The sequence below is a fragment of the Oncorhynchus nerka genome, linkage group LG25 (genome assembly GCF_034236695.1).
Source record: "Oncorhynchus nerka isolate Pitt River linkage group LG25, Oner_Uvic_2.0, whole genome shotgun sequence".
In the NCBI taxonomy this organism is placed as follows: domain Eukaryota; kingdom Metazoa; phylum Chordata; class Actinopteri; order Salmoniformes; family Salmonidae; genus Oncorhynchus; species Oncorhynchus nerka.
Window position 1 is genome coordinate 26,827,958 of NC_088420.1, and position 13,780 is coordinate 26,841,737.

General features: G+C 42.6%; 1 protein-coding gene across 1 annotated transcript in view; it reads right to left on the reverse strand.

The window, feature by feature from the left end:
* Nucleotides 1–13,780, reverse strand: part of LOC115109283 (zinc finger CCHC domain-containing protein 14-like) — a 47,973-nt gene that overhangs the window by 10,657 nt on the left and 23,536 nt on the right. The window contains 7 exon segments of the mRNA XM_029634030.2: nt 547–635; nt 1,025–1,304; nt 1,531–1,567; nt 2,656–2,762; nt 4,514–4,599; nt 5,338–5,409; nt 5,614–5,684. Of these exon segments, the coding sequence (XP_029489890.2) occupies nt 547–635; nt 1,025–1,304; nt 1,531–1,567; nt 2,656–2,762; nt 4,514–4,599; nt 5,338–5,409; nt 5,614–5,684 (742 nt within the window).

Genomic DNA, 13,780 nt, shown 5'->3' on the forward strand with positions numbered 1-13,780 from the left:
ATGACTATTTAAATAAATACAAATATTAAACATTAGTTGTAAATAAACATAGTAGTTAATGTTGGCATAATTCTGTGTATTTTGCACCGTTGTATAACAATGACCTGATTTGATCTATCTATCTATCTATCTATCTACCTACCTACCTACCTACCTACCTACCTACCTACCTACCTACCTATCTACCTATCTATCTATCTATCTATCTATCTACACTCTTAGAAAATAAGGTTCCAGGTTTAACAATTTTTGGTTCCAGGTAGAACTATTTTGGGTTCCAAGTAGAACCCTCTGTGTAAAGAGATCTACCTGGAACCAAAAGGGTTCTACCTAGAACCAAAAAGGGTCCTTCAAAGAGTTCTCCTATTGGGACAACCAAATAACCCTTTTAGGTTCTAGAGAGCACCTTTTTGTGTATCTATCTATGTCATTACCCTCTGAACTACCTGTTTCTAAATAGAAGTATGTTGGGATTGTCACTGTTTTTATTGAGCTGGGGGACAGAGAGCTTGATGTGGGGGTTCAGAGTTCAAGGTTCAGACTCACTTCTGCAGTTCCAGCTGCGTCTTCAGCTTTTTCTTGGCTCCCTGGGTGAGGTCATACCTGTTCAGATCCTCCTCTGTGAGTCCAAGGAACTGAGGGAAAGGAGAGCAGGTTGAAGAGAGGGAGAATGAGTCTGATAGGGAAAAACAGTAGCTGTTGTTTGATCTACTCTAATGTCTTACTGTTGGGGCTTTCTAATATTAGACGTAGCCTTTGACATGTAGCCTTACTATGAAATTGTATCATTGATATTGCACTTGTCCCACCTACTTGCTTCTAAATATCCTTTGCTGTTTTGATGTTGTTGTTTGTTAATATGTGATTTAATCTGTATTGTGATTGCTGCTAAATGAATTGCCTCTTTGAGAAGCCAAAACAAACACACTTTTCCTTATGCCCTAATGTCTACAGCTCCATAGGTGTCTTAAATGCCACTCATCCGCTGTAACCTAAACTCCCCCCTTCCCCAGATCCCACCCACCTCCTCCATGGTCAGCTGTTTGAAGACTGGGTAGTACTTGTGCAGGCGGAGTTTCCTCAGCCAGTCCAGGATGCCATTCTGTTCTGGGCTACTCATCTGTGGAGGGCCAGGGTTCTGGAGGTGCCCGGGAGAGGGCGCGTTGTCCCCCCCTGATACCCCCACCCTGCCGGGGGGAAGGGTGGGCACTGTGCCCTGGGGGAGCAGCTGGTTTGGAGAGCAAGGCGGAATGGAGTTGTGAATGCTCATAACTGGCTGGATACTGGCCACACCACATACAGCCCTGAGACAAATTAGGGAGAAAGAGTGGAAACATGGAGGGAAAATAAGGAAAAGTTCATGACAGAAAATGGACAGTGAAGAGACAAATATTGCAAAGGATGGAAAGATTGTAATTCCAATATTTAGATCATTATACATCATCATTTGCAGATTTAGATAGGCAGCAACAGTCTATTTGAGACATAGTGAAAGAGTGAGTATGTTGCGTATTAGAGAGGAGAGACCACCTGTTGGCTCCTCTGTATTGCAGCAGGCACCCAAGATCTGTAGCACAAGAAAGAAACATAGATCCACAGTCATTCACATATTGAACAACTTCTAAATTAGCATACTATAAATAGCTAGATACTGTTTACAAAATGTATGTAATAATCTCTTGTCTCTTGACTTCTTGACCTCTTTGCAAGTTGCAACAAGCTAAATATCAGTTGAGTGTCGCCAGTTTGTCCAGGTTAATTTGAGAGCAGTGTGACATTGCAGCAGTGTCTGTACAGCCACGGGGGCCGGTGGTACCACATTACAGCAGTGTCTGTACAGCCACGGGGGCCGGTGGTACCACATTACAGCAGTGTCTGGTGGTACCACATTACAGCAGTGTCTGTACAGCCACGGGGGCCGGTGGTACCACATTACAGCAGTGTCTGTACAGCCACGGGGGCCGGTGGTACCACATTACAGCAGTGTCTGTACAGCCACGGGGGCCGGTGGTACCACATTACAGCAGAGTCTGTGTACACCACATTACAGAGTCGGGGCCGGTGGTACCACATTACAGCAGTGTCTGTACAGCCACGGGGGCCGGTGGTACCACATTACAGCAGTGTCTGTACAGCCACGGGGGCATGTGGTACCACATTACAGCAGAGTAAGAGCCATTTTTATTTCACTGCATCCCAAGGGTCTCTTAATATCTCCAAGGGGGGAAGAGCTGGCTGCTCCAGACACACATCCAGGTCTCCCACGTCCCTGCCCGCCTGGGGGACAGAACTATAAATACACTCTAGGATGAGGTCACCAAATCAAATCATATCAAATTTTATTTGTCACATTTGCCGAATACCAGAGGTGTAGACTTTACTGGGAAATGCTTACTTACGAGCCCTTTTCCAACGAAAAATAAAATAACACAAGGAATACAAATATTCAAGAATGAAGCTACATGTATATACAGGGAGTAGCAGTCGCCATGCCTACCAACACAAACATGCCAGCCCAAATTCACACTAAACATTAAAATAGAAATCCCAACACCCCTAAAACCCCAAAGATGAAGTGTCCCTACTTTACCCCAATCAGAGAGGGGGACACATATGTCCCATGAACTCTGATTAGGGTTAGGACAGGAGACTTACTTGCAGTGGGGAGAAAGGAGGGGACGGTGGTGGTGGGGGCAGTAGTGCTGAAGAAGAGTCTGGCACGGTAGTGTTTGAGAATGTGAACTGGAAGCGCTGTTAGGCACCTGCACAGGGAGAGGGTTAAAGTGTGAACATATGAGATAACATTAAATTCAATGCTTGGCATGATTCATTCCCTCCTTATCTGTTGTCTTTGACTCAGAGCCAGTAACACCAAGAACTAGGTCAACAACAACATTACAACAGCATGGCATGTTTTCTCATTTACAGTAACTCCTTGGTTGTTACTCCTTATCATACATATACAGTATGAACATATTATATATCACAACACATACAGTATTAACTATGTACCACTGTTATCAAGTGAACATATTATATATCACAACACATACAGTATTAACTATGTACCACTGTTATCAAGTGAACATATTATATATCACAACACATACAGTATTAACTATGTACCACTGTTATCAAGTGAACATATTATATATCACAACACATACAGTATTAACTATGTACCACTGTTATCAAGTGAACATATTATATATCACAACACATACAGTATTAACTATGTACCACTGTTATCAAGTGAACATATTATATATCACAACACATACAGTATTAACTATGTACCACTGTTATCAAGTGAACATATTATATATCACAACACATACAGTATTAACTATGTACCACTGTTATCAAGTGAACATATTATATATCACAACACATACAGTATTAACTATGTACCACTGTTATCAAGTGAACATATTATATATCACAACACATACAGTATTAACTATGTACCACTGTTATCAAGTGAACATATTATATATCACAACACATACAGTATTAACTATGTACCACTGTTATCAAGTGAACATATTATATATCACAACACATACAGTATTAACTATGTACCACTGTTATCAAGTGAACATATTATATATCACAACACATACCGTATTAACTATGTACCACGGTTATCAAGTGAACATATTATATATCACAACACATACAGTATGGACTATGCACCACTATTATCAAGTGAACATATTATATATCACAACACATACAGTATTAACTATGTACCACTGTTATCAAGTGAACATATTATATATCACAACACATACATTATTAACTATGTACCACTATGTACCACTTATCAAGTGAACATATTATATATCACAACACATACAGTATTAACTATGTACCACTGTTATCAAGTGAACATATTATATATCACAACACATACAGTATTAACTATGTACCACTGTTATCAAGTGAACATATTATATATCACAACACATACAGTATTAACTATGTACCACTGTTATCAAGTGAACATATTATATATCACAACACATACAGTATTAACTATGTACCACTGTTATCAAGTGAACATATTATATATCACAACACATACAGTATTAACTATGTACCACGGTTATCAAGTGAACATATTATATATCACAACACATACAGTATGGACTATGTACCACTATTATCAAGTGAACATATTATATATCACAACATATACAGTATTAACTATGTACCACTGTTATCAAGTGAACATATTATATATCACAACACATACAGTATTAACTATGTACCACTGTTATCAAGTGAACATATTATATATCACAACACATACAGTATTAACTATGTACCACTGTTATCAAGTGAACATATTATATATCACAACACATACAGTATTAACTATGTACCACTGTTATCAAGTGAACATATTATATATCACAACACATACAGTATTAACTATGCACCACTGTTATCAAGTGAACATATTCACGTGGGCTACCTTGGTCAGTGACACAATGCTGATGGACCTTACCTGGGGTCCAGCTCAGAGGTCTGATCAAGGCCAGGGGACTGAGGCAGGAACTTCTCTAAACCTTCATCAGAGAAAAGCTGGGAGACCTGGGAGAAACACAAGATAGATAGTGACCTTCACATCAATGATTCAAGACCAGCTCAGTTAATCCCTACCGTTGTGACAATGAGTCGTCATAATGCTGCATCACATGATCCTAGGGGCGTTGGCAAACACAATGTAAGTCACTTCATTTATGTGCCCCTAATTGCACCGAATACTTCTGTTTATCATACAGCTATTGTATGCAGTAATCATGAGCCTATAAACCAGAGTTTCACTGTTAGCACTGAGGCGGAGTGCCCTAGTAGGAAGACCATTTTGTGCAGCTCACCCTGCACTATCAGCTCCAATATAAATAACATGTCCAAGTGTACTTCTGATAAGCTTCCCAGTAAAGCATTAAAAACAATCAAGCAACCCAGAAAAGTGCTAAAAATAGCCCATATTAACATATGCAGCCTGAGAAACAAGGTCCATGAGGTCAATAACTTGCTTGTAACTGATGACATTCATATTCTGACTATCTTTGAAACTCACTTAGATAATACATTTGATGATACAGTTGTAGCAATACATGGTTATAACATCTTCCCGAAAAGACAGAAATGCCAACGGAGGCGTTGTTGCGGTCTATATTCAGAACCACATTCCTGTAAAGCTTAGAGACGATCTAATGTTAAATACTGTTGAAGTAATATGTCTACAGGTTCATCTGCCTCACCTAAAGTAAATAAGAGACACGTGCGTTCAGTCCCCTCTCTCTGCTTCGGCCACTCTCTTACCTGGGAGAGAAAGTCCAGCACCTCCTGGTGAGTCCTGCTCACAGTGGACACAGAGGAGTCTGACCATTTGACCTGAGGGATGAGGAGAGAGAGAGTAGATGGCAACAGGACATGACAACGAACATACAGTACATACGTAACTATGTGTGTGTGTGTGTGTGTGTGTTTGCGTGCGTGCGTGCGTGCGTGCGTGTTTGCGTGCGTGCGTGCGTGCGTTTGCGTGCGTGCGTGTGTGTGTGCGTGCGTGTGTGCATGCATGAATGTGTGTGTACTCACCTCTAGCATATATTCACTTGGTTTCCCCTCCTTGTTGGTTACTCCCCTCAGCTCTATCCTCTCTATGTTCACTGAAATACAAACAAATGATCATTCTCATTATCTGATAACACTGTCTAACAAACTAAGAGCATCATGTGCTTTAGAGTCCTACATTATACCATGCTAGAGTATGGTAGCACATGCTAGACGAAATTGAGTGATTAGTGGTACTATTAGCTCTGCTGTAGGTTGTGCCTTCAGGGCTGATTCAGCCACAGACACATGTTGTTTTGGCACCAAATATATGTAATTAAATCAAATGTCTGAGTTCAGAGAGGGAAAATCACAGGGAACGATATCACCTGGTGTTCATTTAAACACATTAAACACTTGAAACTGGCAATCTCATAGAACCACAGGAGAATTGGAAAGAGTTCAGAGGAAGACAGAGAGAAAGAACAAAAAAAGACTAGAGGGAGCATACAGATAGAGAAACTAGATAGAAAGAGAGAGCAATGGAGAGAAACAGTGACAGGAGGATCATCTAGATTTATGGTTGGATTAATGGCACATTTCAGGGAACACACACACCCTCTGAAATCACATACACAACACTCAAACACACACACAGTAGATTACACACACACAGGTCTGTGTGTTAAATATACCCTGCAGACTCAGCACTTCCTCTGTTGTGTATTAGCATTGGGAGAGGTGCTAGCTAGCTGAATGAAGCTCTGTGCTGAAAGCCTCCTATCTGAGGGGATCAGAAATGACTAAATATTGTGAAAAACCTCCCCCGTCACTACTTCCCCAGAGGGTTGGGTCTCAGTCAGGCCAGGAAAGGGCCTCTCCCCTGGCGGGCAAGTGTGAACTTATCTGGAATGTTTTGAGGAGCAGAGCACAACGTCTATAGGCCTCCTCATTGTAAGACTGCTTGCCTGCCTGCTCCTACCTAACCACCCACTCAAACCTTCATTACTCTCGAGAACTTCCATCAAGATCAATACAGAAGCAGCAGGGTCGAACCCATTGTGTGTGTGTGTGTGTGTACGTGTACGTGTACGTGTGTACACATGTACATGTGAGTGAGTAAGTGTGTAGAAAAGAAAAGTGAGTGAGTGAAAGAGAGAGTAGGGACAGTGTGTAGGAAAGTGAGTAAGTGAAAGAGAGAGTAGGGACAGTGTGTAGAAAAGAAAGGTGAGTAAGTGAAAGAGAGAGTAGGGACAGTGTGTAGAAAAGAAAGGTGAGTAAGTGAAAGAGAGAGTAGGGACAGTGTGTAGAAAAGTGAGTGAGTGAAAGAGAGAGTAGGGACAGTGTGTAGAAAAGTGAGTGAGTGAAAGAGAGAGTAGGGACAGTGTGTAGAAAAGTGAGTGAGTGAAAGTGAGAGTAGGGACAGTGTGTAGAAAAGTGAGTGAGTGAAAGTGACAGTGTGTAGAGGACAGTGTGTAGAAAAGAAAGGTGAGTAAGTGAAAGAGAGAGTAGGGACAGTGTGTAGAAAAGAAAGTGAAAGAGAGAGTAGGGACAGTGTGTAGAAAAGAAAGGTGAGTAAGTGAAAGAGAGAGTAGGGACAGTGTGTAGAAAAAAGTGAAAGAGAGAGTAGGGACAGTAGTGAGTGAAAAGAGAGGGACAGTAGGGACAGTGTGAAAGTAGAGTAGGGACAAAAGTGAGTGAGTGAAAGAGAGAGTAGGGACAGTGTGTAGAAAAGAAAAAGTGAAAGAGAGAGCAGGGAGTGAAAAAGTGAGTGAAAGAGAGAGTAGGGACAGTGTGTAGAAAAGTGAGTGAGTGAAAGAGAGAGTAGGGACAGTGTGTAGAAAAGTGAGTGAGTGAAAGAGAGAGTAGGGACAGTGTGTAGAGGAAAAAGGGACAGTGTGTAGAAAAGAAAGGTGAGTGAGTGAAAGAGAGAGTAGGGACAGTGTGTAGAAAGTGAGTAAGTGAAAGAGAGAGTAGGGACAGTGTGTAGAAAAGAAAGGTGAGTAAGTGAAAGAGAGAGTAGGGACAGTGTGTAGAAAAGAAAGGTGAGTAAGTGAAAGAGAGAGTAGGGACAGTGTGTAGAAAAGTGAGTGAGTGAAAAGAGAGAGGGACAGTGTGTAGAAAAGTGAGTGAGTGAAAGTGAGAGTAGGGACAGTGTGTAGAAAAGTGAGTGAGTGAAAGTGAGAGTAGGGACAGTGTGAGTAGAAAAAGAGTAGGGACAGTGTGTAGAAAAGAAAGGTGAGTGAGTGAAAGAGAGAGTAGGGACAGTGTGTAGAAAAGTGAAAGTGAGTGAAAGAAAGAGAGAGTAGGGACAGTGTGTAGAAAAAAGTGAGTGAGTGAAAAAGAGTAGAAAAGAAAGTAGGGACAGTGTGTAGAAAAGAAAAGTGAGTGAGTGAAAGAGAGAGTAGGGACAGTGTAGAAAAGAGTGAGAAAAAGAGGGACAGTGTGTAGAAAAGTGAGTGAAAGAGAGAGTAGGGACAGTGTGAAAAAAAGTGAAAAGAGAGTAGGGACAGTGTGTAGAAAAGTGAGTGAAAGAGAGAGTAGGGACAGTGTGTAGAAAAAAAGGTGAGTGAGTGAGAGAGAGTAGGGAGAGTAGGGACAGTGTGTAGAAAAGTGAGTGAGTGAAAGAGAGAGTGAAAGAGGACAGTGTGTAGAAAAGTGAGTGAGTGAAAGAGAGAGTAGGGACAGTGTGTAGAAAAAAAGTGAAAGAGAGAGTAGGGACAGTGTGTAGAAAAAAAGTGAAAGAAAGAGAGAGTAGGGACAGTGTGTAGAAAAGAAAGGTGAGTAAGTGAAAGAGAGAGTAGGGACAGTGTGTAGAAAAGAAAGGTGAGTGAAAGAGAGAGCATGGACAGAGTGAAAGAGAGAGTAGGGACAGTGTGTAGAAAAAAAGTGAGTGAGTGAGTGAAAGAGTAGGGACAGTGTGTAGAAAAGTGAGTGAGTGAAAGAGAGAGTAGGGACAGTGTGTAGAAAAGTGAGAAAGAGAGAGTAGGGACAGTGTGTAGAAAAGTGAGTGAGTGAAAGAGAGAGTAGGGACAGTGTAGGGACAGTGTGTAGAAAAAAAGTAGGGACAGTGTGTGAAAAGTGAAGTGAAAGAGAGAGTAGGGACAGTGTGTAGAAAAGTGAGTGAGTGAAAGAGAGAGTAGGGACAGTGTGTAGAAAAGTGAGTGAGTGAAAGAGAGAGTAGGGACAGCGTGTAGAAAAGAAAGGTGAGTAAGTGAAAGAGAGAGTAGAAAAAGTGAGTGAGTGAAAGAGAGAGTAGGGACAGTGTGAGAAAAGTGAGTGAGTGAAAGAGAGAGTAGGGACAGTGTAGAAAAGTGAGTGAGTGAAAGAGAGAGTACGGACAGTGTGTAGAAAAGTGAGTGAGTGAAAGAGAGAGTAGGGACAGTGTGTAGAAAAGGAGTGAGTGAAAGAGAGAGTAGGGACAGTGTGTAGAAAAGTGAGTAAGTGAAAGAGAAGTAGGGACAGTGTGTAGAAAAGAAAGGTGAGTAAGTGAAAGAGAGAGTAGGGACAGTGTGTAGAAAAGAAAGGTGAGTAAGTGAAAGAGAGAGTATGGACAGTGTGTAGAAAAGTGAGTAAGTGAAAGAGAGAGTAGGGACAGTGTGTAGAAAAGAAAGGTGAGTAAGTGAAAGAGAGAGTAGGGACAGTGTGTAGAAAAGAAAGGTGAGTAAGTGAAAGAGAGAGTATGGACAGTGTGTAGAAAAGAAAGGTGAGTGAGTGAAAGAGAGAGCAGGGACAGCGTGTAGAAAAGTGAGTGAGTGAAAGAGAGAGTAGGGACAGCGTGTAGAAAAGTGAGTGAGTGAAAGAGAGAGTAGGGACAGTGTGTAGAAAAGTGAGTGAGTGAAAGAGAGAGTAGGGACAGTGTGTAGAAAAGTGAGTGAGTGAAAGAGAGAGTAGGGACAGTGTGTAGAAAAGTGAGTGAGTAAGTGAAAGAGAGAGTAGGGACAGTGTGTAGAAAAGAAAGGTGAGTGAGTGAAAGAGAGAGCAGGGACAGTGTGTAGAAAAGTGAGTGAGTGAAAGAGAGAGTAGGGACAGTGTGTAGAAAAGTGAGTGAGTGAAAGAGAGAGTAGGGACAGTGTGTAGAAAAGAAAGGTGAGTAAGTGAGAGAGAGTAGGGACAGTGTGTAGAAAAGAAAGGTGAGTGAGTGAAAGAGAGAGCAGGGACAGTGTGTAGAAAAGTGAGTGAGTGAAAGAGAGAGTAGGGACAGTGTGTAGAAAAGTGAGTGAGTGAAAGAGAGAGTAGGGACAGTGTGTAGAAAAGTGAGTGAGTGAAAGAGAGAGTAGGGACAGCGTGTAGAAAAGAAAGGTGAGTAAGTGAAAGAGAGAGTAGGGACAGTGTGTAGAAAAAGTGAGTGAGTGAAAGAGAGAGTAGGGACAGTGTGTAGAAAAGTGAGTGAGTGAAAGAGAGAGTAGGGACAGCGTGTAGAAAAGTGAGTGAGTGAAAGAGAGAGTACGGACAGTGTGTAGAAAAGTGAGTGAGTGAAAGAGAGAGTAGGGACAGTGTGTAGAAAAGTGAGTGAGTGAAAGAGAGAGTAGGGACAGTGTGTAGAAAAGTGAGTAAGTGAAAGAGAGAGTAGGGACAGTGTGTAGAAAAGAAAGGTGAGTAAGTGAAAGAGAGAGTAGGGACAGTGTGTAGAAAAGAAAGGTGAGTAAGTGAAAGAGAGAGTATGGACAGTGTGTAGAAAAGAAAAGTGAGTGCAGGGACAGTGTGTAGAAAAGTGAGTGAGTGAAAGAGAGAGTAGGGACAGTGTGTAGAAAAGTGAGTGAGTGAAAGAGAGAGTAGGGACAGTGTGTAGAAAAGTGAGTGAGTGAAAGAGAGAGTAGGGACAGTGTGTAGAAAAGTGAGTGAGTGAAAGAGAGAGTAGGGACAGTGTGTAGAAAAGAAAGGTGAGTAAGTGAAAGAGAGAGTAGGGACAGTGTGTAGAAAAGTGAGTGAGTGAAAGAAAAGGGACAGTGTGTAGAAAAGTGAGTGAGTGAAAGAGAGAGTAGGGACAGTGTGTAGAAAAGTGAGTGAGTGAAAGAGAGAGTAGGGACAGTGTGTAGAAAAGTGAGTGAGTGAAAGAGAGAGTAGGGACAGTGTGTAGAAAAGAGTGAGTGAAAGAGAGAGTAGGGACAGTGTGTGTGAGAAGAGAGTAGGGACAGTGTAGAAAAAGTAGGGACAGTGAGTGAAAGAGAGAGTAGGGACAGTGTGTAGAAAAGTGAGTGAGTGAAAGAGAGAGTAGGGACAGTGTGAGTGAGTGAAAGAAACGGACAGTGTGTAGAAAAGTGAGTGAGTGAAAGAGAGAGTAGGGACAGTGTGTAGAAAAGTGAGTGAGTGAAAGAGAGAGTAGGGACAGTGTGTAGAAAAGTGAGTAAGTGAAAGAGAGAGTAGGGACAGTGTGTAGAAAAGAAAGGTGAGTGAAAGAGAGAGTAGGGACAGTGTGTAGAAAAGAAAGGTGAGTAAGTGAAAGAGAGAGTAGGGACAGTGTGTAGAAAGTGAGTAAGTGAAAAAGAGTAGGGACAGTAGAAAAGAAAGTGAGTAATGAAAGAGAGAGTAGGGACAGTGTGTAGAAAAGAAAGGTGAGTAAGTGAAAGAGAGAGTATGGACAGTGTGTAGAAAAGAAAGGTGAGTGAGTGAAAGAGAGAGCAGGGACAGCGTGTAGAAAAGTGAGTGAGTGAAAGAGAGAGTAGGGACAGCGTGTAGAAAAGTGAGTGAGTGAAAGAGAGAGTAGGGACAGTGTGTAGAAAAGTGAGTGAGTGAAAGAGAGAGTAGGGACAGTGTGTAGAAAAGTGAGTGAGTGAAAGAGAGAGTAGGGACAGTGTGTAGAAAAGTGAGTGAGTAAGTGAAAGAGAGAGTAGGGACAGTGTGTAGAAAATAAAGGTGAGTAAGTGAAATAGAGAGTAGGGACAGTGTGTAGAAAAGAAAGGTGAGTAAGTGAAAGAGAGAGTAGGGACAGTGTGTAGAAAAGAAAGGTTAGTAAGTGAAAGAGAGAGTAGGGACAGTGTGTAGAAAAGAAAAGTGAGTAAGTGAAAGAGAGAGTAGGGACAGTGTGTAGAAAAGTGAGTGAGTGAAAGAGAGAGTAGGGACAGTGTGTAGAAAAGAAAGGTGAGTAAGTGAAAGAGAGAGTAGGGACAGTGTGTAGAAAAGAAAGGTGAGTAAGTGAAAGAGAGAGTAGGGACAGTGTGTAGAAAAGAAAGGTGAGTAAGTGAAAGAGAGAGTAGGGACAGTGTGTAGAAAAGAAAGGTGAGTAAGTGAAAGAGAGAGTAGGGACAGTGTGTAGAAAAGTGAGTGAGTGAGTAAGTGGGGAAAGTGAACTTGAGCTGTGTGCTTCTGGAGTGTGGACAGAGGAGGAACTACAGTACTGTATGTCATGCTGTCTGTGCTGAACCCTCTCTCCTGTGTGGGCTCCTTACCCTGCCCATATTCAGACCATACAGAACCCGACAGTAGCCAGAGACAATAGCACTGACCTAATATCACTCTCACTCACAACAGAGTTCACACAGACACAATCCCATCCTTAGTTTAGTTTAGCATATCACCCATGTTACCGTAAGGCAACTGAAAATTAATCTACTCCCTGAAAACAAATGGTTAGTTGACTTAATTGAGATGAGTTGGTATAGTCTGATCATACATAGCCAAAGCCTGCCTGTGGAGCATTGACCATGCACATTCACCTGTTATCTGTTAGGCCTATATTCTCACAGACAAACTGAGTGCTGCTATCTTAGTATCTTTCCAGATTCAGAGCATTGCACTACAGGTGACCTACTGGCAAGAATTGCTCTTCTTTCACTGTTTAAATCGCCTAGTTACATGGACTTATTTGAGGTTTCTAAAATATGCTAGTCATTTTTCCCATGACTGTCTGGTGTAGACAGGAGGGCAGTGTGTATTATTATCTGTGTTAAAGCATCACTCTCCGAAAACAGAGTGAAGGCCAAGTGATGAGAAAGAAAAAGACATTGACTGCTATTCATATCTCATAGCTAAAATAACCTAATAACCCCCTGAGGACAAGTATGTGAGTTAACTCCTAAACCAACAACAACCAATTCAGCCAAGAGATCCTCTCTGGTCCAAACTGATGCGTAGGACCAACTTCATCCAAAAACTTCTTCCAGTACTGATAATGGGCCAGATTTCCTATTTGAATTGAACTGTGATACAATGTTTCTAGGGATTTCCTAAGTCTGTAGTCTAAAAACCCACTAAAGTGAAATTAAACATATTACGAGCACTGAGGAAAATAAGGACGGCCAACTGACATCAGTCCAGGAACAGATCTGGGGACAGCTTGTAAGATTTAAAAATATATGCACCTTTCTGCCCTTTCTCACAGTGCTAGTCTTTCAAAATACACCATCTTAACCCAAAAATCATACCTCTTAATGTGCAAACTCAGTTTATCTACCACACACTAACTCCTCCCTCCACCCACCACTCAGCCAACGCTGAGCCCACAGATCTCCAACCTCCTCCAACACACACATCCTCAACCTAAGGGACAGAGTACATCTCCTCTCAACCACATCCTGTACTACACAGTAGTAACCCAAGCCATGTACTCACATGTAACCTAGTCATGTCCTGGTCCTTCTCACCCACCCAGGCAGTCCATCTCCCTCAGCACCCTGTCGCATACCAAGCCACCCTGCACCAGGTCATCCCTCTCCCTCAGTCCCCTGCTCTGTCACCCTGCCCCCTGTCAGGTTGTCCCTCTCCCTCAGTCCCCTGCTCTGCCACCCTGCCTCGTCAGGTTGTCCCTCTCCCTCAGTCCCCTGCTCTGTCACCCTGCCCCCTGTCAGGTTGTCCCTCTCCCTCAGTCCCCTGCTCTGTCACCCTGCCAGGTTGTCCTTCTCCCTCAGTCCCCTGCTCTGCCACCCTGCCTCGTCAGGTTGTCCCTCTCCCTCAGTCCCCTGCTCTGCCACCCTGCCCCATCAGGTGGCCCCACTCCCTCAGCACCGTGCCCCTCCATCAGCCCCCTACCCTGCCAATCAGGTGACCTGTACCCTCTAGAAGAAAAATAAACGCACACCTATTAAGACGAGGTGCTGGCTAGCGGAGTAGAAACTTGAAAATAAAAGAGAGCCGCACACTCTTGGAGCTCAGATGCAAAAATGTAATACCAACATTTCGACAGCCAAGCTGTCTTCATCAGGGTATAAACCTGTACCCTCTGCCATGCCACCCAGCCTCTCCCTCAGCACCCTGCCTGTTCTCAGTAGGTAGT